General features: G+C 48.6%; 1 protein-coding gene across 1 annotated transcript in view; it reads left to right on the top strand.

The window, feature by feature from the left end:
- Positions 1 to 25,547, top strand: part of LOC147352987 (polycystin-1-like protein 2) — a 107,378-nt gene that overhangs the window by 39,201 nt on the left and 42,630 nt on the right. The window contains 9 exon segments of the mRNA XM_086349458.1: positions 2,611 to 2,756; positions 3,688 to 3,873; positions 7,515 to 7,646; positions 8,336 to 8,518; positions 16,578 to 16,702; positions 17,945 to 18,071; positions 18,759 to 18,890; positions 21,803 to 22,025; positions 22,583 to 22,776. Of these exon segments, the coding sequence (XP_086205584.1) occupies positions 2,611 to 2,756; positions 3,688 to 3,873; positions 7,515 to 7,646; positions 8,336 to 8,518; positions 16,578 to 16,702; positions 17,945 to 18,071; positions 18,759 to 18,890; positions 21,803 to 22,025; positions 22,583 to 22,776 (1,448 nt within the window).

Below are 25,547 nucleotides of genomic sequence, written 5' to 3'. Positions count from 1 at the left end.
CTGAGAGCTGCAAAAAATGTGTTCTGTGGGTGAGAGAGGTTTGCAGGATGACCCATAACCCCCACCCCAGGCCCACTGACCCAGCCACACACCACAGCAACATGAGAAGCAGGTCCCATCAGTATCTCCTCTGCAACGATAGAGGCCAAAAAGACCTCTGCCCTGGCATGAGGGACATGGGAAGGGTGAAATGGAGGAGGGTGGGCAGAAGTATGACTACCAGGACACCATTCCTTAGTACACACTGGAAAGAGCCCTGACTCCCGGAGCTCTTCAGGACTAACACAGCCCCGCTCACAGAATCATCAGTGATGTTAGGACCCACTTTGGAGAGGCAACAGGGAGTGGGTGATGTCACAGAGCATGCCAGGAGGAGAACCACTTGCAAAGGCCTACAGGAGGAGACGGAGCACACTGACGCCGCCCACCGCGATGCCCTGGCCAGTGCCCTGTCGCTGTAGCCCCCACCCAGGACTGCCGCAGGGCATCTTCAGGGGAGACGGGAAAGCCACCCAAGGTGTCTCTGCTCACCTGGAATGGGGGTGGCTGGTCCTTGGCAGGCTTATCTGAGTCCTTGTCTCTTCCCAATGAACTTCAGCATTTTATGACCCTCCCAAGAGCTCTTGAAAATGTTCTAGTCAGACTGGGACCATCATCCAAACCGAGGCTCCAGGAGTGTTTCTGGGGGTTCCCCAGTATCTAGCATTAAACACCACAATGATGTAAACTGGACACCTTGACAAGGTGAAGGTGGAGGGGAGCTATCGTCAGATCATGGGTGTCCTTCAAATAGATGTGGAATGCATGTCTGTGACTGGGTCTGAGCCTACAGGGAAACAATTCAAGGAAGGTAAGTAGATTTCATTTCAAATCTGTGTTTCCCTAAATGAAGACACCAGGCCCGCTGCTCCAGTTCTGACTGGTTATTCCGTTATATTTCCTCCTTCTGCCTCACACAGGTGAGCAGGGGGAAGGAAGCGTGACCAATATAAAAATGAATTGGCATTTGCAATTCTGTAACTTTGTGAATGTTTGCACACTACAATGAAGAGATTCCAATGACAGGCGAGTCCCCTTTAAGGACAAAAAGGATATTCATTCATTCATTCATTTTTACAACAAATATATTGAATTTCAGGCTCTGTTCTAGGTCCTATATATACAGTAATGAACAAAATAGAGGAAGTCTCTGACCTCACTGTATTTATAATCAGTGGTGGAGACAGCTGGTAAACAAAGACACAGGATGAGAGGCACTGTTTTAGATAGAGCAGCCTGGGAAGACCTCTATACAGGAAGTAATATTTGAGGGAGTCTGGATACGCTTTGAACCAGTTGCTAAGATCATCTTCCTTTCCTTCTGCTCCTCTTTCTCCTTATTTTTGTAATTTGGTTTACCACTTTGAATTTTTCTAAAAAATCTATCAAGGGGGATTGTTTTTCTGAAAATCGTCATGGATTCTAGTAAGGCTATTCCAAAGTTACAGCAGCAGGTGATTTCCTAGGGAGGACAGTCAGTCAGTTCAGTTGCTCCATCGTGTCTGAGTCTTTGCGACCCCATGGACTGCAGCATGCCAGGCTTCCCTGTCCATCACCAACTCCCAGAGCTTACTCAAACTCACATCCATTAAGTCAGTGACGCCATCCAACCATCTCATCCTCTGTTGTCCCCTTCTCCTCCTGCCTTCAATCTTTCCCAGCATCGGGGTCTTTTCAAATGAGTCAGATCTTTGCATCAGGTGGCCAAAGTACTGGAGATTCAGCTTCAACATCAGTCCTTCCAATGAATATTCAGGACTGAATTCCTTTAGGATGGACTGGTTGGATCTCCTTGCTGTCCAAGGGACTCTCGAGAGTCTTCTCCAACACCACAGTTCAAAAGCATCAATTCTTTGGCACACAGCTTTCTTTATAGTCCAACTCTAACATCCACACATGACTACAGAAAATATCATAGCCTTGACTAGACAGACCTTTGTTGGCCAAGTAATGTCTCTGCTTTTTAATATGCTGTCTAGGTTTTCCTAGCTTTTCTTCCAAGGAGCAAGCGTCTTTTAACTTCATGGCTCTGGTCATCATCTGCAGTGATTTTGGAGCCCAAGAAAATAACATCTGTCACTGTTTCCATTGTTTCCCATCTATTTGCCATGAAGTGATGGGACTGAATGCCATGATCTTCATTGAATGTTGAGTTTTAAGCCATCTTTATCACTCTCCTCTTTCACCTTCATCAAGAGGCTCTTTAGTTCCTCTTCACTTTCTGCCATAGGGTGGTGTCATCTGCATATCTGAGGTTATTGATATTTCTCCCAGCAATCTTGATTCCAGCTTGTGCTTCTTCCAGTCCAGAGTTCCTCATGATGTACTCTGCACATAAGTTAAATAAGCAGGGTGACAATATCCAAAGTCATAGCAGCAGGTGATTTCCTAGGGAGGACAGTGGATCAGCATAAACTGTCTTCTCTCGGGAAGTATGGAGTCCAGAAGTCCCTGCCGTGCCCTCACGAGCTGAGGCTTTTGTGTCCTTGTCATCAGGCTCTACCTTGGTGGACTTATAGTCACCCTGAGACCTGGGAATGCTCCCTTAATTATTCAATGTCCATTTGCCAGGTTCCTGTCTACACTGTGGCCCTGAACCTGCCCTCCCATCAGTTTACCTGCCACTTGGAAAAGAAAACGATGACTTCATGTTGACAGTGGTCATTTCTGTCTCCAATCATGTGGGGGGCAGACAGCAGACCCAGGCAGTGGTTAAGGTGAGTGGCAGCCACTGTTCCTCTACTGAGACAATTTCTTTTTTATTTGTTTGGTTTTTTAAAATTATTTCTTTGCTTGGCTATGTTGGGTCTTACTTGTGGCATGTGGGACCTTGGCTGCATCACATAGAATCTTTCACTGTGGTGCACGGACTCTCCAGTTGTGGTGCACAGGCTTATTTGCCCCATGGCATGTAGGATCTCAGTTCCCCCATCAGGGACTGAACCCATGTCTTCTGCATTGCAGGACAGATTCTTAACCACTGGGCCACCAGTAAAGTCCCTGAGATAACTTCTTGACTTGTCTGAACTTCACCAAGAGGGTGGTGGGGTTGAAAGGAGCCAAGGGCATGACCATATGAGGGTTTATTCATTCATTCCTTCAACATATATTTACAGAGCACCTACCACATACCTGGTCCTGGTGATACAGCCATGGGCAAAAGACCTGATCTCTCCCTTTGTAGATCTTAGGACTAGTGGCCAGTACAGGGGAAGGATCCAGGGGATTTGGGGTGGGGTACCTGAGGGAGGTGGGGGCAGAAGAACCTAGAGATGAGTTAGACCAGTGCCTTCGGAGTTCAGAGGAAGGAGGACCAAGATCAGCCACTAGCTCTACAAGGAAGAGGTTGGATAAAATTTCAAGTCAGTTTCAAAGGTGAGAAGCCAGGTGGATGGAAAGACCTGAGGGCACGATGAGGAGGACAGTGAGAGGTAAAGTCATGACCTGCCCGAGGTTTGCTCCAGGTGGCCGTCAGCGCAAGTGGGTCCACGGCCCTCAAGCCCTGGGGGGAGCGCCCACGCCAGGTAAAGCCCTCCAGCCCTACTCTGCTTCGCCGTGTGCAGGCTGGGCCATCAGGCTCCAGCTCCAGAACAAGAGCTGGTGGGTTCAGATCCTCCTGCTCTGAGCACATCTCTGCTCTCCTGTTAGGTGGCACCTGGACACACCTGTGTGGAGGAGGAAGCATTCCAGGCCGTGGTGTGGGACAATGTCACCGCCATTCTGCAGGGCGCGCGTGGCCCTGAGCGGCTCTTCCAGCTGGCCAGGGCCGTGTCATCCGTACTGGACCAGGCGCCGGGCTCCAGGCAGCTGCCGAGAGTGGACACCAGACGGAAGGTGCTTCCGATGGACCCCTCTGTCCTTTTGCTGGGGTCCTGGGGTCTGCATGCAGCCATCTGGGGAGGGGAGTGGGGTCCATGGGTCCATGGGGAAGTCTTTGGTGTCTCCCAAGTTGATGTCATGTCTCTCTTCCAGTACTTTTAGTGAGTGACATAAAACGAAGCAACCTTTCTCTGCTCAGCTTCATGGAACCACAGGTTTCTAGGGTGGGAGGGAATTTAGAGGCTACCACTCCTGTCTCTTTCTGTTCAGTTCAGTTGCACAGTTGTGTCTGACTCTATGCGACCCCATGCACTGCAGCACACCAGGCTTCCCTGTCCATCACCAACTCCCAGAGCTTACTCAAATTCATGTCCATCGAGTCGGTGATGCCATCCAACCATCACATCCTCTGTCATCCCCTTCTTCTCCCGCCTTCAATCTTTCCCAGCATCAGGGTCTTTTCCAGTGAGTCAGTTCTTTGCATCAGGAAGGAGATGAAACTGAGGCCCAGAGGAGAAAAGTGACCCTGTCTTGGTCATACGGTTCATGGTTTGATGCTGTCCCAGCTCTGTCACTTACCATTTCTATTGTCAGGCCCAAGACTGAAATTCTCTAAGCCTCAGTTTTCCCATCTGGAAAACAGGAATAGTATTTTCCTTACAAGGTTGTGGTGAATGTTCAGAATTACATTCACTGTAGCTATGAGTTAAATCACAGGAAAATTGCCAACATTCAAACAGCTTTAATTCATGAACATGGCTATTCCATGCCATACAACCTAGTATAAGCAACTCTGGCAGAAGGCATGGTTACTTCCACTCCCAGTGCATGCTCTGAGGCATCTGCCTGCACTCACCACACACAGCGTCACACACACCTGGGTGTGGGGGACAGAGGACAGACTCCTCTGGACCCTGAAGGGTTTGCACGAGAGCGCTGAGCACACTGTAGAGGACGTGAGCAGCGTTCCCGGGTCCACATTTCCAGTAGGTAGTGAAGACAAGAGCAAACCCGGGTTGGCTCTTCCCCTGCCCTCCTCCAGCCCTCTCACCCCAGCCCTTCTCCCCACTTAGTCCCCTGGCCCCAACACACATGCACATAACTCCACCTGGCTCTCATTCACCCTGAGCATGACTTACATGCTTCCCTTTGGAGGGGAACTTCCTCTTGGATGCCCTATGATCCTAAGCACAAGGACTACATAGCCTGACCCCAGGTCTTCTCATGAAACACTGGGGTCCTGGTGAGAGACAGATGTCAAGCTCTCATTGGGCAATGGAGGAGATTTTAAGAAAGGCTCTGTTGAGAAAACTGGAGGCAAGTCTTCAGAAACAAACGAGAGAGGACACAGGACCCCAGGGGCTCACCCTGAAGTGACCAGCATCCTGAAGGGGCAGCTGTGTGTGTGTAGGGGGCTCCTTGGTAGGAGTGGTGGTTTTTGAAGGATGAGGCCGGCAACCCTGGCAGGGAGGGCGCCTGCAACAAAGCTTCCTGCTCTCTCCTCCCGCCCGCTCGTCTCCTGCGAGTGAATCCACAGGCCAGAGGCCCAGCAGCCTGACATCTCCATGCAGGCAGCCTCTAGGTTGGTGACCAAGGATGGGGAAGATCTGCAGAGGCAAATGTGAGATCATCCATTACCCACCCGAGTTTCCCTCCAGAACAATCTGATACGAGTCCCCTCACTGACAGGACTATTCTTCCCTCCACCCGAGTTGTAGCCTGAATGGGAGCCTGGCTGGCAGCAGACACGCTCAGACTCCACAGCTGCTGTGAAAGACTGTTGTTTTTCAGTTGCTCAGTCATGTCTGACTCTTTGCAACTCCATGGACTGTTGCCTGCCAGGCTCCTCTGTGGGACCTCCCAGGCAAGAATACTTGAGTGGGTTGCCATTTCCTTCTCTAGGGGTTCCTTCCTAACCCAGGGACAGAACCCTCATCTCCTGCATTGGCAGGTGAGTTCTTTATCACTGAGCCACCAGGGAAGCCTGAAAGACTGTTAGGCGATTAGATGAGCAAGTTTTGAGTAGCAAGCAGGACAGGAGGGTGAGCAAAAGTTCACCTCTGTTTGTGCTCTCCCAGATGGTTGCTATGAGCCATATCTGGCCACCTATTATTAAATTAAAATGAATTTTAATGAAATAAAGTTAAAAATCCAGTTCTCTGATTGCACTAGCCATATTCCAAGGTCTTAATATGTAGTTACATTTCGCAAGCGGCTATGTTACTGGACAATCACAAGGACAGAACGTTTCTATCAACACAGAAAGTTCGATGGGGCAGTGCTAAAATTATATTCTTAGGTTTTACCTGCCTCAACCAAAGCCAGCCCCTGGCCTGCCCCTCGTTAGGGCTTAGAAAGCATGTTCCCCCAGATGCTCCAGGAGGTCTGGCTTAAGGCTGGAGTGGCGGGGGGACTGGAGGGAGCCTTGTCCCCACTGCCCCCCAAAGCACACAGGGACCTATGGCTGCAACAAGCTCTCCCACCCACACTGGGCCATCACAATAAGCTAGTTCCTTAATTTCATGCCATTTGAGTCACAATGAGACCATTTGTTTCAAAATAATGCCAGATTTTACAGATTTGATTTGAAGAACTGGAAAAAGCTTGAGACATCCTATATTAGTTTCCTCCTGCTGCCGTAACAAATAACCATAAACTTCATGACTTAAAATGACACAAATGTCTTATCTTACCATTCTGGAGGTCAGGAGTGTGAAAGAAATAAGGTTCATTGGGGCTAAAGCCAAGGTGTTGGCAGGGCTGTGAGCTGTCTGGAGGCTATAGGCAAGAATCCATCTAGGGGCTTTTCCAGCTTCTAAAAGCTGCCCACATTGCCTGCTCCATTTTCAACACCAGCATCTTCAAACCTCCTCCCTCCACGGCCTCCCCCTTCTCCTCCTGTCTTCCGTCTCCATCTCTGCCACCTCTTCCTCCACCATCACATCTCCTTCTCTGACTCTGACCCTCCTAGCTCCCTCCTTTAAAGACCCCCATGAAGACTCAGAAAAGGAAAATATGGTTGCTGGAGGGGGAAGGGATAGTTACGGAGTTTGGGGAGGTCATGTACACACTGCTGTATTCAAAATGGATAACCAACAAGGACCTACTGCACGGCACAGGGAACTCTGCTCAGTGTTATGTGGCAGCCTGGATGGGAGGGGGGTTTGAGGGGAGAGTGGATACGTGTGTATGTATGGCTGAGTCCTTTCACCATTCCCCTGAAACTATCACAACATTGTCAATAGGCTATACCCTGATACAAAATAGAAAGTTAAAGTTTGAAAAAAATAAAGGAGCAAAAAATCACAGGGACCCCTGTGATTATACTGGTCCCACCTGGTTAGTACAGGATACTCTCCCCATCTCAGAATCCCTAATTTAATCAAACCTCCACAGAGATTCTGCCCAAGTGTCTCTTGTCATGTGAATAACACACGCACAGCTTTCAGGGACTAGGGTGTGCCTGTCTTTGGGGGGCTGTGACTCTGCCCACCACACATCCTAGGAGACGAGCAGAGATCTGTCAGCTTCGGAGGACCCCACATGAGCCCGGCCACTTTCCTGGTCACTTTCTCAGACTCCAGATCTTTCTGGGACAGCCTCATCAAGCCACTGGCATTACATTATCTCCCCCACCTTCCTCTGTCTTTTCCAAGGTCAGAGAGCGTATCCTGGGGTCACTGTCTGTGGTCAATGCCACCATGGGGGACATGCAGAGGCTGCGGGGGCTGGCTGAGGTGCTGAAAGAGGTGACCCAGCGCAGTGAGGAGCTCACGCCCTTGGCCCAGGTGAGTAGTGCCCACCCACTAAGTCCTGACCTTTATTTCTGGGACCCTGATCATTCTTCCCACTTAACACTTCCATTTGCTTGTACACCCCTTCTATGCATATACATCTATACATATACATATACATTCCTGACCTTTCACTCATGTATCCATGTGTTAATTTATTCATTCATTTAACAAATGCTCCCTAAACGCCTAGTATGTGCAAGTACTATGCAATTCATAGAAAATTCAGCAGCTAACCCCATAGACATGGCCTGCGCCTTCATGGCACTTTTAGGCCACTGGGTGACCAGATACTGACCAAATAACTTCATGAGTACATATATGATTACAAAATTGGAATAAGTGCTGTGTCCGGCCAGTCAGCCAGCCAGCCAGCTGTCCCCAGTCAGTGAATGTTTACTGAATGCCTACTGTGTGCTGGGCATTGTGCAAGGCACTCTGGGAAAGACTCCGAGATGGACAAGGTTACTGTCCTGAAGGAGCTGAGCACACGGCAGGGAAGGAACACTGGCTTCCAGTCCTCGACACGGGCAGCTTGTGTGACGGGCCCGGCCCACATCTCCCCTGGCTTGAGTCCCCACACGCTCCCTTCCACCGCAGTGCTGGGCCCTGGAGGAGTTCAGGGGGTGGTCTGTTCCAGGCAGGGCCTCATGCTGTTCTTCCTCCTCCTCTGGGTGAGCCAGCGGGAGGCCGGCTGGGCTCTGCAGCACGCCAGCGAGGGCCTGCTGGCAGTGAGTGCCGAGGCCCACCCTGAGGACCGGAGGCGCCAGACGGCCACCAGGGACCTGCTCCAGGCTGTGGGCAATGTGCTGGAAGCTTCCCTGAGGGACAGGTCTGAAGAGCCTGCACAGGCCAACAGCAGCCAGGTGGGTGTCCCGGCCCAGATGTGGACCTCATGCTAACCACATGCCCGGCTCACACCAGCGTTTCTAGGCAGATCCTCTCCACTTTGTGTAGATGAGGAAACTGAGGCGCGGCGGTTACAGGCCCTCCTAGGAGCTGACAGAAAGGCTCCAGGACAGGAGCTCCTGGGAGGTGGAGCTGTGCAGCAGGCCGAGCGCAGGCTTCAAAGGAGGCCGCCTGAGTTGGAACTCTGCCTTTGTCACTCGCAAGCCTTGTGCCTTGGGCAAGGACACTTCCTGCAGCCTTATCTCCTCATCTGTACTAAGCTGACCAGCTCTGCTTCATCAGATTGGAGAGATCCTATACTCACTCTTGCAAGTCTGAACTCCTGGTTCACTTAGCCAAGGACACAGAGCATCTTTAGGAGAGAGGCCATTCCAGCACCCAGGACGTCACAGAACAGAGACACAAAACCCATCTCCTGCTGCTCCACAGCCCTTTATTCTGTGCTACCACCATTCCATTAAAAAACTCACACATTCTCACGGTGGCCACGAAGGCACACTCAAACACATACCCACACACTTACACACATGCACAAACACTAACTCACATACACCCACACACATTCACACACACTGAGAGCCATCACTTATACTTTCACATATACCTCAAAGCACACACTCCTGTATTTACTTACACCTACACATTCAGTTACACAGTCACACACAGACTCTCACATATAGTTGCAATCACACACAAAATCACATACATACACACTCATTCATGGTAGGATACTTATACTCCCATATCCTCAAGCCACATCTACTCAGACACACATCCACACACTTCCACCCACACATACCCACATCAGTTCAGTTCAGTTCAGTTCAGTCGCTGACTTGTGTCCGACTCTTTGCGACCCCATGGACTACAGCATGACAGGCCTCCCTGTCCATCACCAACTCCCGGAGTTTATTCAAACTCATCTCCATTGAGTCAGTGACACCATCCAACCATCTCATCCTCTGTCATCCCCTTCTCCTCCTGCCCTCAATCTTTCCCAGCATCAGGGTCTTTTTCAATGAGTCAGTTCTTTGCATCAGGTGGCCAAAGTATTGGAGATTCAGCTTCAACATCAGTCCTTCCAATGAATATTCAGGACTGATTTCCTTTAGGATGGACTGGTTGGATCTCTTTGCAGTACAAGGGACTCTCAAGAGTCTTCTCCAACACCACAGTTCAAAAGCATCAATTCTTTGGCAATCAGCTTTCTTTATAGTCCAACTCTCACATACATACATGACTACTGGAAAAACCATAGCTGTGACTAGACGGAACTTTGTTGGCCAAGTAATGCTGTCTAGCTTGATCATAACTTTCCTTCCAAGGAGCAAGCATCTTTTAATTTCATGGCTGCAGCCACCATCTGCAGTGATTTTAGACCTCCCCAAAATAAAGTCTGCCACTGTTTCCACTGTTTCCCATCTATTTGCCATGAAGTGATGGGACCAGATGCCATGATCTTCGTTTTCTGAATGTTGAGCTTTACACCAACTTTTTCACTCTACTCTTTCACTTTCATCAAGAGGATCTTTAGTTCTTCTTCGCTTTCTGCCAAAAGGGCGGTGTCATCTGCATATCTGAGGTTACTGATATTTCTCCCAGCAATCTTGATTCCAGCTTGTGCTTCTTCCAGCCCAGCGTTTCTCATGATGTACTCTGCATATAAGTTAAATAAGCAGGGTGACAATATACAGCCTTGACATACTCCTTTCCCGATTTGGAACCAGTCTGTTGTTCCATGTCCAGTTCTAACTGTTGCTGCTTGACCTGCACACAGATTTCTCAAGAGGCAGGTCAGGTGGTCTGGTATGCCCATCTCTTTCAGAATTTTGCATAGTTTGTTGTGATACACACAGTCAAAGGCTTTGGTACAGTCAATAAAACAGAAATAGATGTTTTTCTTGGAGAAGGCAATGGCAACCCACTCTAGTACTCTGGCCTGGAAAATCCCATGGACGGAGGAGCCTGGTAGGCTGCAGTCCACAGGGTCACTAAGAGTCAGACACGACTGAGTGACCTCACTTTCACTTTTCACTTTCATGCATTGGAGAAGGAAATGGCAACTCACTCCAGTGTTCTTGCCTGGAGAATCCCAGGGACTGGGAAGCCCGGTGGGCTGCCATCTATGGGGTTGCACAGAGTTGGACACAACTGAAGTGACTTAGCAGCAGCAGCAGCAGATGTTTTTCTGGAACTCTCTTGCTTTTTCGATGCTCCAGCGGATGTTGGCAACTTGATCTCTGCTTCCTCTGCCTTTTCTAAAACCAGCTTGAACATCCGGAAGTTCACGGTTCACATACTGCTGAAGCCTGGCTTGGAGAATTTTGAGCATTACTTTACTAGCGTGTGAGATGAGTGCAATTGTGCGGTAGTTTGAGCATTCTTTGGCATTGCCTTTCTTTGGGATTGGAATGAAAACTGACCTTTTCCAGTCCTGTGGCCACTGCTGAGTTTTCCAAATTTGCTGGCATATTGAGTGCAGTACTTTCACAGCATCATCTTTTAGGATTTGAAATAGCTCAACTGGAATTCCATCACCTCCACTAGCTTTGTTCGTAGTGATGCTTTCTAAGGCCCACTTGACTTCATATTCCAGGATGTCTGGCTCTAGGTGACTGTTCATATCATTGTGATGATCTGGGTCATGAAGATCTTTTTTGTATAGTTCTGTTGTGTATTCTTGCCACCTCTTCTTAATATCTTCTGCTTCTGTTAGGTCCATACCATTTCTGTCCTTTATTGAGCCCATCTTTGCATGAAATGTTCCCCTGGTATCCCTAATTTTTTTGAACAGGTCTCTAGTCTTTCCAATTCTATTGTTTTCCTCTATTTCTTTGCACTGAGGAAGGTTTTCTTACCTCTCCTTGCTATTCCTTGAAACTCTGTATTCAAATGGGTATATCTTTCCTTTTCTCCTTTGCTTTTCACTTCTCTTCTTTTCTCAGCTATTTGTAAGGCCACCTCAGACACCCATTTTGCCTTTTTGCATTTCTTTTTCTGCGGGATGGTCTTGATCCCTGTCTCCCGTAAAATGTCACAAACCACCATCCATAGTTCTTCAGATACTCTGTCTATCAGATCTAATCCCTTGAATCTATTTCTCACTTCCACTGTATAAGGGTAATGGTTTTGACTTAGGTCATACCTGAATGGTCTAGTGGTTTTCCCTACTTTCTTCAACTTAAGTATGAATTTGGCTATACGGAATTCATGATCTAAGCCACAGTCAGCTCCTGGTCTTGTTTTTGCTGACTGTATAGAGCTTCTCCATCTTTGGCTGCAAAGAATATAATCAATCTGATTTCAGTGTTGACCATATAGTGATGTCCATGTGTAGAGTCTTCTCTTATGTTGGAAGAGGGTGTGTGCTATGACCAGTACATTCTCTTGGCAAAACTCCACTAGCCTTTGCCTTGCTTCATTCCATATTCCAAGGCCAAATTTGCCTGTTACTCCAGGTGTTTCTTGACTTCCTACTTTTGCATTCCAGTCCCCTATAATGAAAAGGCATCTTTTTTGGGTGCTAGTTCTAGAAAATCTTGTAGGTCTTCATAGAACTGTTCAACTTCAGCTTCTTCAGCATTACTGGTCAGGGTATAGACTTGGATTACTGTGATATTGAATGGTTTGCCTTGGAAACAAACAGAGACCATTCTGTTGTTTTTGAGATTGCATCCAAGTACTGCATTTCGGACTCTTTTGTTGACTACGATGGCCACTCCATTTCTTCTAAGGGATTATTGCCCACAGTCATAGATATAATGGTCATCTGAGTTAAATTCACCCATTCTGGTCCATTTTAGTTTGCTGATTCCTAACTGTTCATTAGATTAGTCAATCTAATCACACGGACCACAGCCCTAACTCAATGAAACTAAGCCATGCTCTGTGGGGCCACCCAAGATGGGCGGGTCATGGTAGAGAGGTCTGATAGAATGTGGCCCACTGGAGAAGAGAATGGCAAACCACTTCAGTATTCTTGCCTTGAGAACCCCATAAACAGTATGAAAAGGCAAAATGATAGGATACTGAAAGAGGAACTCCCCAGGTCAGTAGGTGCCCAGTATGCTACTGGAGATCAGTGGAGAAATAACTCCAGAAAGAATGAAGGAATGGAGCCAAAGCAAAAACAATACCCAGCTGTGGATGTGACTGCTGATGGAAGCAAGATCCAATGCTGTAAAGAGCAATATTGCATAGGAACCTAGAATGTTAGGTCCATGAATCAAGGCATATTGGAAGTGGTCAAACAAGAGATGGCAAGAGTGAACATTGACATTCTAGGAATCAGTGAACTAAAATGGACTGGAATGTGTGAATTTAACTCAGATGACCATTATATCTACTACTGTGGGCAGGAATCCCTTAGAAGAAATGGAGTAGCCATCATGGTTGACAAAAGAGTCCAAAATGCAGTATTTGGATGCAATCTCAAAAACGACAGAATGATCTCTGTTTGTTTCCAAGGCAAACCATTCAATATCACAGTAATCCAAGTCTATGCCCCAACCAGTAACGCCGAAGAAGCTGAAGTTGAATGGTTCTATGAAGACCTACAAGACCTTTTAAAACTAACACCCCAAAAAGATGTCTTTTTCATTATAGGGGACTGGAATGCAAAAGTAGGAAGTCAAGAAACACCTGGAGTAACAGGCAAATTTGGCCTTGGAATACAGAATGAAGCAGGGCAAAGGCTAATAGAATTTTGCCAAGAGAATGCACTGGTCATAGCAAACACCCTCTTCCAACAACACAAGAGAAGACTCTACACATGGACATCACCAGATGGTCAACACCGAAATCAGATTGATTATATTCTTTGCAGCCAAAGATGGAGAAGCTCTATACAGTCAGCAAAAACAAGACCAGGAGCTGACTATGGCTCAGATCATGAACTCCTTATTGCCAAATGCAGACTTAAATTGAAGAAAGTAGGGAAAACCACTAGACCATTCAGGTATGACCTAAATCAAATCCCTTATGATTATACAGTGGAAGTGAGAAATAGATTTAAGGGACTAGATCTGATAGATAGAGTACCTGATGAACTATGGATGGAGGTTCGTGACATTGTACAGGAGACAGGGATCAAGACCATCCCCATGGAAAAGAAATGCAAAAAAGCAAAATGGCTGTCTGGGGAGGCCTTACAAATAGCTGTGAAAAGAAGAGAAGCCAAAAGCAAAGGAGAAAAGGAAAGATATAAGCATCTGAATGCAGAGTTCCAAAGTATAGTAAGGAGAGATAAGAAAGCCTTCCTCAGTAATCAATGCAAAGAAATAGAGGAAAACAACAGAATGGGAAAGATTAGAGATCTCTTCAAAAAAATTAGAGATACCAAGGGAACATTTCATGCAAAGATGGGCTCAATAAAGGACAGAAATGGTATGGACCTAACAGAAGTGGAAGATATTAAGAAGAGGTGGCAAGAATACACAGAAGAACTGTACAAAAAAGATCTTCAGGACCAAGATAATCAGGATGGTGTGATCACTCAACTAGAGCCAGACATCCTGGAATATGAAGTCAAGTGGGCTTTAGAAAGCATCACTACGAACAAAGCTAGTGGAGGTGATGGAATTCCAGTTGAGCTATTTCAAATCCTAAAAGATGATGCTGTGAAAGTGCTGCACTGAATATGCTAGCAAATTTGGAAAACTCAGCAGTGGCCACAGGACTGGAAAAGGTCAGTTTTCATTCCAATCCCAAAGGAAGGCAATGCCAAAGAATGCTCAAACTACTGCACAATTGCACTCATCTCACACGCTAGTAAAGTAATGCTCAAAATTCTCCAAGCCAGGCTTCAGCAGTATGTGAACCGTGAACTTCCTGATGTTCAAGCTGGTTTTAGAAAAGGCAGAGGAACCAGAAATCAGATTGCCAACATCCACTGGATCATTGAGAAAGCAAGAGAGTTCCAGAAAAACATGTTTCTGCTTTACTGATTATGCCAAAGCCTTTGACTGTGTGGATCACAATAAACTGTGGAAAATTCTTCAAGAGATGGGAATACCAGATCTTCTGACCTGCCTCTTGAGAAACCTATATGCAGGTCAGGAAGCAACAGTTAGAACTGGACATGGAACAACTGACTGGTTCCAAATAGGAAAAGGAGTTCGTCAAAGCTGTATATTGTCACCCTGCTTATTTAGCTTATATGCAGAGTACATCATGAGAAACGCTGGGCTGGAAGAAGCACAAGCTGGAATCAAGATTGCTGGGAGAAATATCAATAACCTCAGATATGCAGATGACACCACCCTTAGGGCAGAAAGTGAAGAGGAACTAAAAAGCCTCTTGATGAAAGTGAAAGTGGAGAGTTAAAAAGTTGGCTTAAAGCTCAACACTCAGAAAATGAAGATCATGGCATCCGGTCTCATCACTTCATGGGAAATAAATGGGGAAACAGTAGAAAGTGTCAGACTTTATTTTTGGGGGGCTCCAAAATCACTGCAGATGGTGATTGTGGCAATGAAATTAAAAGACACTTACTCTTTGGAAGGAAAGTTATGACCAACCTAGATAGCATATTCAAAAGCAGAGACATTACTTTGCCAGTAAAGGTCCATCTAGTCAAGGCTATGATTTTTCCAGTAGTCATGTATGGATGTGAGAGTTGGACTGTGAAAAAAGCTGAGCTCTGAAAAATTGATGCTTTTGAACTGTGGTGTTGGAGAAGACTTTTGCGAGTCCCTTGGACTGCAAGGAGATCCAACCAGTCCATTCTAAAGGAGATCAGTCCTGGGTGTTCTTTGGAAGGAATGATGCTAAAGCTGAAACTCCAGTACTTTGGCCACCTCATGTGAAGAGTTGACTCATAGGAAAAGACTCTGATGCTGGGAGGGATTGGGGGCAGGAGGAGAAGGGGACGACAGAGGATGAGATGACTGGATGGCATCACCGACTCAATGGACGTGAGTTTAAGTGAACTCTGGGAGTTGGTGATGGACAGGGAGGCCTGGCGTGCTGCAGTTCATGGGATCGCAAAGAGTCTGACACGACTGAACGACTGAACTGAACTGAAGTGTTCATGTTCACTCTTGCCATCTCCTGTTTGACCACTTCCAATTTGCCTTGATTCATGGACCTAGCATTCCAGGTTCCTATGCAATATTGCTCTTTACAGCATCGGACTTTACTTCCATCACCAGTCACATCCGCAACTGGGTGTTGTTTTTGCCTTGGTTCCTTCTCTTCATTCTTTCTGGAGTTATTTCTCTGCTGATCTCCAGTAGCATACTGGGCACCTACCAACCTGGGAAGTTCATCTTTCAATGTCCTATATTTTTGCCTTTTCATGCTGTTCATGGGGTTCTCAAGGCAAGAATACTGAAGTGGTTTGCCATTCCCTTCTCCACTACATACTGACATAAACACACTAAAATACTTATAATCACACACAATCCTCCTCAACACGCACATACACAGTCACATTCACACATGTACACACACCTATCAGATGTACGTACACATGCACACGTGATCTGTGCTCTGATAGGAACTCCACACAAATGTCCAGCCCTGATGGTCCTCACGCCTTCCTTGGCTTCAGTGAGGCCACATCTTCACTCAAGGCTTGAGCAGGGTTGGGGAGGAGTTTGAGCCCGAGTGAACCGCGCAATGGTTCTACCTGTGACTTTCCATTTCCCCTCGGGTAAGACCTGGGCTGTGGGTAGACATCAGGGCCCAGTGGAGCAGCAGAGGCAGGCACACAGTGAGCCTCCCCCTGGTTCTGCGCCTTCCCCTTATCAACACATGGCCTCCATAAGTCACCACCCTCTCTGTGCCTCTATCTCGCCGTCTGCCAAACAGGATGGTAAAAGCACCTGTTCGCAGAGCTTGGAATCTTCTCAGGGCTTATGCCTGATTCCCTATAGTACCTGGTGCTTGGTGAAGTGCATCCCATCCGAGTCTCTGCCTTGCTCCTGCTGCAGGCCCACACGAGCTTGGTGGCAGCAACCAGAGGTGGTATATGGAGACCAGCCCACAGCTGTGGTCCCCTGCTTCCTTTTCCAGATGGCCACAGTGTCCCGGCTGCTGGAAGCTGCAGAGCATGTGCAGGCTGCCCTCCTGCTGGGGAGACTGCCCGGGGGCCTTCCGGCCATGGTGACCACTCCCTCCATCTCTGTGTACACAAACAGGTAATCTGCTGTACTGTGGGTGACCCAAAAAGCTCATCCCCTGACCTGGTTCACTCCACATCCACATCCCAAGACCCTGGGACAGGCAGAGCCCAGGAGACCCACCTGGTGGGATGCAGGGTGGTGAGTGATGGGACCTAGAAGTGGGAAGGGCTTTTCACTGAGAGAAGGGCCCCATACTGGGTGTTTGTACAGCATGAGAAGGGGGGTGGGAAGTGCCACTGGGTGGCCAGTGTCAGAGCCACCCATGTGTCTTCAGAGACGGGTCTTATTGAACTGTGCAGGGAAGGGGGCTGAATGAGGGGGACCAACCCACTTTTAACCTCACTCAGAGTGTGTCTGGCAAGCCCGCTGCTCCATGGACTATGGGACTTCCAGACACTCTGGCCTTAGGTGTTTCTCCGAGGAGTGCCAGCCTCCTTTCACTGAGCCCTCCTCCAGCACCTAGGGATGACCTGCCACTTCCATGCCACCCCCTGACAATCGGGGGCTGGACGACGCTGCAGGCACTGCTGGGACCCTCGGCACTGAGCACCCCGCCTTGGTTCCTCTGCCACAGTGGCCCTGGACCCCAGGGGCAGTTTCCCAAAGCAGCACTGTGATCATGACTGGGATCTGAAACCAGGTCCCCAGTCTACTCAGATGGGACGAGGTCAATGGCCAGTAAAGATGGTCTTATGGGAGGTCAAGTAGGTTGGAAAGATAGGTCTGGAGAAGTGTCTATATCCAAGCTCATTTACTCATTGAACAAAATATGTATTGACCACCATCACATGCCAGGCACTGCTCTATGCACTGGGGTGCCACAGGAGAGAAAGCAGGCCAAAGCCCTGTCCATGTGGGGCCACCTGCCCAGCCTTGAGGCATCACCTGCCTTTTATGCTGCTCCCACTGATGCAAACACAGAACCATCTGAGTAAGGCAGGGGTCCCTAACCTCCAGGGTCTAATGCCTGATGATCTGAGGTGGAGCCGATGTAATAATAATACAAATAAAGTGCACAATAAGTATAATGTGCTTGAATCATCCTCAAGCCATCCCCCTACCTGCTCCTTGGAAAATTCGGCTCCCATGAAACTGGTCCCTGGTGACAGAACTTTGGGGACTGCTGATCTAAGGGGATCACGAAAGAAGCTCTGATGCCAAAGCTAGTCCCCATGCGGTGCTAGAGCGGGCAGATCCTCCTCTGACACTGACCTTCTCCTCTCTCTCCCGGCACCTCTGCTCTCCCCTTGTGGACAGAATACAGCCCTGGAGTTGGCGAGGCTCCTCCGTACATGTTGCTGCCGCCAGCTCTGCGACCTTCACCCTGCCCACTGCCCCCTCCCTTGGCTCCATGGAGGACTATCGGGAGCCTGTGGACATAAGGGTAACAATAGAAAGAACACCCTTGGAAACAGCCCTTTACAGTTTGCAAAGCACCTGCACATATGCTTGCCCATTCGTGTTGCTAACAGCTCTATAAATTAATCAAGCCCATTTTACAGGTGAGTTCAGTGACTTGCCAAAGGTGACCAGCAAAGCGGCAGGGCTGGGATTCAGACTCAGGCCTTCTGACTCCCCAGACCATTCTTTCCACTGTATTGTGGAATTTCTCCAGCAGCCCTGGTTTAATTAGTCCTTGGAAATGAAGCTCCTCAGACTCCATTCCATAAGTAGGTAATAATAAACTCAGGGCTTTTTCCTTCCCAAATTAGGGCACATCTGACACTCGGCTCCTTGAGCCTCCAAGAAGCAGACAAACATCTTTCTCTTAGAGACCTTGCACCTTTGCTATAAGAAAGTGTCACACTGTTCATAGTCCAGTAACTGCTCAGCTGTAGCAAGTGTGGTCAGGTCTCTAGGCCCTGATTTCTGAGGTCAGAGCCCTGAAGGTCACACACACATACACACACACACACCAGGAAAGACAGCAGCAGCTAAAGACAGGGCCCTTCCATTCACCCCACAGCACAAGGGCCTCCTGTCCACCCGTCTGGGGAAACCTTTTCCTTCACACAGGGGCCTGGTTACCTTCTGGCCCTTGGGCGCCTTGGCTCTCTGTTCTTGGTTTCAGATGATGAGCTTCCCCAAGAGCCCCTTTCCAGCCCGAGGTCACTTCGATGTCAGTGGAACTGTGGGTGGCCTCTCTCTGACCAGTCCTAGTGGACAGCTCATCCCTGTGAAGAATCTGTCAGAGTATATCGAGGTAGGCTTTGGGTGTGCTCAGAAGTCAGGTGGCACTTCTGTCTTCTTTTTCAACTTGGTTGGGTCCAAAAGTTGGCTGGTTATGAAAAAAAATGACTAAAGAAGAGAATCACTGGGAATCACCTGGCGGTCCAGTAGTTAGGACTCCACAATTCCACTGCCGAGGGCCCAGGTTCAATCCCTGGTCAGAGAACTAAGATCCCATAAGCTGCATGCTGCTGCTACTGCTAAGTCGCTTCAGTCGTGTCCGACTCTGTGCGACCCCACAGACGGCAGCCCACCAGGCTTCCCCGTCCCTGGGGTTCTCCAGGCAAGAACACTGGAGTGGGTTGCCATTTCCTTCTCCAGTGCATGAAAGTGAAAAGTGAAAGTGAAGTCGCTCAGTTGAGTCCAACTCTTCGCAACCCCATGGATTGCAGCCTACCAGGCTCCTCCGTCCATGGGATTTTCCAGGCAAGAGTACTGGAGTGGGTTCCCATTGCCTTCTCCGAATCCCCTTCATAGCCCGTCGGAAAATTTGCTAAATATCTGACGGGTGCTCACAGTTTCATTGGTCTGATCTTTGGCACAGAGAAGAGAAAGGACAGAAGAACCCCTACCGGCTTGTGTAACAGCTACTGGGGCTCAGCAGATAGCGCCTTTGGGACATGCTGAGGAGCAGCCTCTCCGGAGTCCCTCAATTGTGCCCCCTGCCTCCCGCCTGTTCGCGGGAGGTTCGAGGAAACAAGAAACGAGAGATTGTAAAGGTCCCTCCAGCCGGAGAAGGCAATGGCACCCCACTCCAGTACTCTTGCTTGGAAAACCCCATGGATGGAGGAGCCTGGTAGGCTGCAGTTCATGGGGTCTCAAAGAGTCGGACACAACTGCGCGACTTCACTTCCACTTTTCACTTTCATGCGTTGGAGAAGGAAATGGCAACCCACTCCAGTGTTCTTGCCTGGAGAATCCCAGGGACAGGGGAGCCTGTTGGGCTGCCGTCTATGGGGTCGCACAGAGTCGGACACGACTGAAGTGACTTAGCAGCAGCAGTAGCAGCTCCAGCCATAGGAGAGAGGACCTCTTACCTTAACCGGAGGTCTTCTGGAATCTGAGACTGGGCCGCGTGAGCTTTCTGCTGAGTTCGTTTTTCGCTGTCCCGGTTTCCAGCACGATGGGCCTTCCCCTGCGCTGGTTTCTTCGCCTTCCGCTTCTAGCGCGGGAGCTTTGCTGAGTTGGGCTCCTGCTGTGCTTGGCCTCTTCCGCGCAGAGGTTGTTTCAGCCAGGTTAAATCCGAGTCAAGGCACCATAGATGTCACGCGAGTGTATGTTCCTCGGTTCTTTGTCTCGTCACGACAAAGATTTGGAGCAACGGACATTAAAGCTCTTGGCGCCTCACAGCTCTTGGGTCTTGGACAAACCGTGCTACAGCTCTTAGGCAAATCAGTGTTACAGGTCCATTTTATTTAGAAGATAGCAAGAGAGAGAGAGAGAGTGAGTGAGAGAGAGAGAGAGAGAGAGTAAGAGAAAGAGCACATGCACGCGGGAGAGAAAGAGTCTGTGATAAGCTGCATAGTGTGGGCAAAAAAAGAAAGAAAGAGAAAAGAAAAAAGAAGAGAATCAAGAGAAATTATCCTCACCCTGCTATAAGCATTGCAAGCATTGTAGTTTAACATAAAACTATGTATTTTATACAGTTTAACATAAAACTATATATTATTTGGTTATATATATGCTGTGATAAAGAATGTTCAAACAACTGGTTCAACCCCTGGTCAGGGAACTAGATCCCATATGTCACAACTAAGATCCAGCTCAATCAAATAAATACATATTTAAAAAAAGACAAAGGATGGAGGGAATTCTCTGGTGGTCCAGTGGTTAGGACTTGGTGCTTTCACTACTGTGGTCCCAGATTCAACCTTTGTGGTGCAGTCAAAAAAATTTGTTTAATTAAATAAATAAATAGTGGGTGGAAGGCATCAGTTAATCTAAAGAGCTGATTAAATGGAGAGTGGTTATGGGAAGTCCTAATGTAAGAATAAAAGCAGAGGAATACCAGTAACTAATTGAGTGCTGCTGTATATGTGATGCTTGGCTAAGGATTTTGTACATAATAACAGTTCTAATCCTCTCAGTGAGGGCTTCCCTGGTGGCTCAGAGGCTAAGAATCTGCCGGCAATTCAGGAGACTGCCTGTAATACAGGAGGACCGGGTTTGATCTCCAGTGCAGGGGACATGGGTTTGATCCCTGGTCTGGGAAGATCCCACATGCCATGAAGCAGCTCAGCCTGTGTGCCGCTGCTGAGCCTGTGCTCTGGAGCCTAGAGCCAAGCTTCTGCACTTTCCATGCAGGTGCACAGCTTGAGGAGCAGGGGCTGAATAAAGGCCCCCAAGATATCCTCATCCTCATCCCTGAGCTGTGAATACGTCACCTGACATGGCAAAATGGGACTCCGCAGATGTGATTTAAGTTAAAGATCCTGAAATAGATGATTCTGGATCACCTGGGTGGGCCCAGTGTCATTGAGAGGTCCTTCTAAGCGGCAGGCGGGTGGAGGTGGGGAGGTAGTTTGATGACAGAAGCAAGAGGTTGGGTGATGCAAGGAGGGGTCCGTGAGCCAAGAACTGCAGGCACTTCCAGAAGCTGGAAAAGGCAAAGAAGTGGGTTCTCCCCCTGGAGCCCCGAGAAGGAATCAGGTCTGACAACTGTAGCCCCATGTGACTGATTTTGGGGCTTCTGGCCTCCAGGGCTGTAAGAGAAAAAACGTGTGCTGTTTTAAGCCACAAAGTTTGTGGTCATTTGTCATAGAAGCCTCAGGAAACTAAAGAAAAGAGCAGAGCACAGGTTGGATTTCAGCTCCCCAGGGGCTCACCCTGATATTCACCGGCATTCCTGTCCTGGCACACCCTTGATGTGACTGTTTCTGATGACAGATCCTGCTGCCTCGGCTTTCAGAGACACACGGTGAGCCAGCCGTGCTGAACCTGAGCAGACCTGAAGCTCTGCGGGTGAACCTGACGTCAGGCAGCGCGGCTTTGGGGATCCAGCTGCACTGGAGACCTGACGCCCCACTCACGCTCAGCCTGGGTTACGGCTACCACCCCAATGAGACCAGCTACGATGCCCAGGCTCACCTCCCGCCCACAGCTGCTTCAGGTAGTCCCACCACCCAAGGCGGCTTCTTGAGTTGCTTCCTGGGGGTGTGACCAGCTTAAAACTTGAGAATCAGAGCCATAGAGAAAAACAAAGAAAAAGAGTTTTACACTTGCTACATTCAGTACTTATTTTTGTTGGTGGTATTATTATCAGGCAATATACTAGGTGAACAATTAACTATATGTCCTGAAGGAGCTGACAAACACTCACAGAACTGAGCTCATTGCAGTCCTCATGACAGCCCTTGGGATGAGGATGACTGAAATGTTTACTTTTCAGATAAAAACAGAGAGGTTAAGTAACTGGTCCAAAGTCACACAGCCAAGGAGGAGCAAAGTCAGAATTTGTGCCCTCAGCAGTCTGACTTGGCAGCCTGCTCGGCACACTGAGCTGGGTGTGCCTCCTCTCCTATACTCCTGGGACATCGGGGAGACCATCAGTGTCTGCTTCCCTGCCCAGGCACCTGGTGCTCCCCTCCTATCACATTAGACCCAGTTTCCACGAGGCTTCAGGCTGACCTGGACACCCCCACCCCCCGTACCCACTGCTTCCTGCAGATGAGCTCTCCATGTGGATCCTGAGCCCAGAGGACCTGCATTTTGGAGAAGGCGTCTACTATCTGACTATTATCCTCAAGTCTGACCTGGAGCCAGCTCCAGGCAGGGACCTCACAGTCGGCATCACCACCTTCCTGTCCCATTGTGTTTTCTGGGATGAGGTCCAGGGCACTTGGGACAGCTCTGGGTGCCAGGTAAGGAGGGGGAAGTAAAGAAGATGGTAGAGCTGAGAGTCAAACCCAGGTCTGTCTCCAGAGCATAAGCTTTAAGCAACATGAGGCACTGCTTCTCCAGAGCCTAGCCCAGGCTCCCAGAGCCCTGGAGGCAGGTGGTTCTGTTAATAGCAATCACACCCTTGTCTCAGGGCAGCTTATCTCTGCCTCCGAGGAGCCAAGGCCTGTGACAGTGTCCTGGCAGCAGACATTGGTTTTGAGGCCATCAGAAGCCATCTCTGGGGTATCAGTGTCCCCCTTCCTTCTTCCATGCCTTTGCGCATGCAGTTCTTTCCCCCAGAATGCCCTTTTTCCCTACCCTGTCTGGAAAACTTCCATTCCCACTTCGATCTTCCAATCCAAAGCCATCTTCTTGGGGCGGGGGAGGGGGGGGAGGGGCAGAGCGGAGCAGATGTCTGCAGTTTCCCTCTGCTGGACTTCCATACCCTCCCCAGGAACAACCTCCACGTCTAGTCGAAATTTATCACACACCCGTCCCTATCCCCTAGATCATATTCCTTCTTTCATTCATTCTACACATGTTCACCAGGTTCCAGGCCAACTGGTAGGGATACAATGATGAGTCAAACCAGTGAGCACTCAGTCTAGTAGAGGACATAGATGAGACGCAAATGGTGCATATGTCCAATGATAGCAGTCACAAGTAGTTTAAGAGGCCAGGTCCCAGCAGACCCACAAAAGGGGACTCAGAACCAAGCTCCTTTGGGATTTGTTTCTGCTTCCTCTTTGGCTTCCTTGTCAAATCCTGCCTGGCTTCCAGCTGCCACACATGGCAGTTCCCCAAAGTACCAAGAAGAGACAAGGGCTCATTGAGATGTCCAAGAGACGGCGTGTTTCCCACACTTGCAGCATAAGTCTTTGTACCTTGTGAATGAGACCTGAGTGTGTTGCCACCTTTGAGAGTCCTCACTATAAGTGACTTGTCTGATCTCCACGATGCTGACACAGAATGCCCAATGAAGACTGCCTTCTGAGGCCTGAGGCTCAGAATAGGATGGTGTAGGGGCTGGCCTCAAGGAGTCTGCCATTGGACAGACTTGGGTCCAATCCCACGTCATCAGTACTTGCAAGATGACTTTGGACAGGCCCCCTACCTCCCTCAACTTTCCCATCTGAAAATGGGGATAAGGGATGGCTGCCACTTTCCACAGGGGGGGATCTAGACCAGGTTAAAAGTATAAAGTACTCAGTGTGGCACCTGGTGCATAGTAGGTGCTCCACAGATGAAAGTGACTGCTGTGGCAGACACTCTGGGTTGAGAGCATGAGGACAGACTAAGGGAGGACCACTTAGCTAAATGTAAGTTACTGGGAAGTTCCTAGCTTCTGGGTGGAGTCATGGGGTCCAGGTGCTTACATGTGTTTAAGAATATACAGATACTAATGCACACACACACACATGGGGCATACAAAAGTCATGTGGGAATGTGCCATATTACCAAAATTACATTAACCTAATATTGTGAACCTGATGGTCATTACAGAAATAGATGTTGATACAGATGAATACTGATACAGAGCCATCTGAAATAGGAAACAGCAACCCACTCCAGTATTCTTGCCTGGGAAGTCCCATGAATGGTAGGAGCCTGGCAGGCTACAGTCTATGGGGTCACAAAGAGTCAGACATGACTGAGTGAATGCGCGCACAGAGAGAGAGAGAGAGCCATAAATAATTAAATGGGGGAAAAATAAATAAATAGATCACCAATTTTGGATGGAAAAATCACCACCGTCTATTCTCTAAATAACTAAAGAAAGCTCCAAATCTGTGAACTGCAGACCTTATCAGTGGAGTAAAGGCAGAATTATTGCAAGGGGTTTCAGAACTATATTCTTCTTTACATATTTTCTCAAAGGATACTAAAGGTGCAGCGTCTGTCATGGGGGAATCTCATGAAGAGTTTCTGGTTTTTTCCAGATTAGCTTCTGGTTTTCAAAAGGGCTGTCATGCTGGAAAAGAGTAGGAAAGCCACTGCCCTCCAAGTCTTTGTGAAAACCCAGGAAAGTAAAACGTTAGGCATGGATCAGGTGTGGCCCCTGGATGCCTAGTGCTGAGAGGGTCTTGTCAGGGGCACTTGCTTGGGGTTCTTCTCCGAACCAGCCCCCCCCCTCCTGGGTGTGCCAAGGGTTTGCGTAAGACCCCAGCTGATGCAAAACACTGATCAGGATTGGGAAACAGTGAGCAAACACAGATGTGAGACCCACGTGAACTCTGTCAATAAAACAGTTGACGCCATAGCTGTCAGAGGGGTCAGCCTCGCCAGGAGGTGTGTTAAGGGTGAAAGATAAGAATGATCTGCTGAGGTACATTTGGGCTGCCACAGGTTCTTCCTCACCAGGTGTTGAGCAAAGAACTTTCCACATGTCAGTATTTTCTGTTGTCTCCTACCTTACCACCTCATGGTGGGCCCTGGAATGAAAAAGTAGTGCTGGGTTGTGGGCCTGAATGAAATCTACACCCTCCAAATAGCCCTGGGTGGACTGCAAGCTAAGGAAGGCCATAGCCTGCAAGGGAAGGCTTGCCACTAAGTGCACGAAATGAATTAAGAGCCAGATAGAGTGCCCTCCCCTGCCTCATTCCTGTCTCTCTCTCCCCTAGCCTCAGTCCCCGTACCACAAGGACCCCGAGCCCAAGCTCCATCTACATGCCCCATTTCCCCCTGTTTTGCCACAGGAAATGGCAACCCACTCCAGTATTCTTGCCTGGAAAATTCCATGGACAGAGGAGCC

This window comes from Bos grunniens, chromosome 18, assembly GCF_055505025.1.
Source record: "Bos grunniens cultivar Pamir isolate PY7600 chromosome 18, Bosgru_T2T1.0, whole genome shotgun sequence".
In the NCBI taxonomy this organism is placed as follows: Eukaryota; Metazoa; Chordata; class Mammalia; order Artiodactyla; family Bovidae; genus Bos; species Bos grunniens.
Note: the sequence above shows the minus strand (reverse complement) of the source record. Positions and strands in the feature narration are given on the sequence as shown.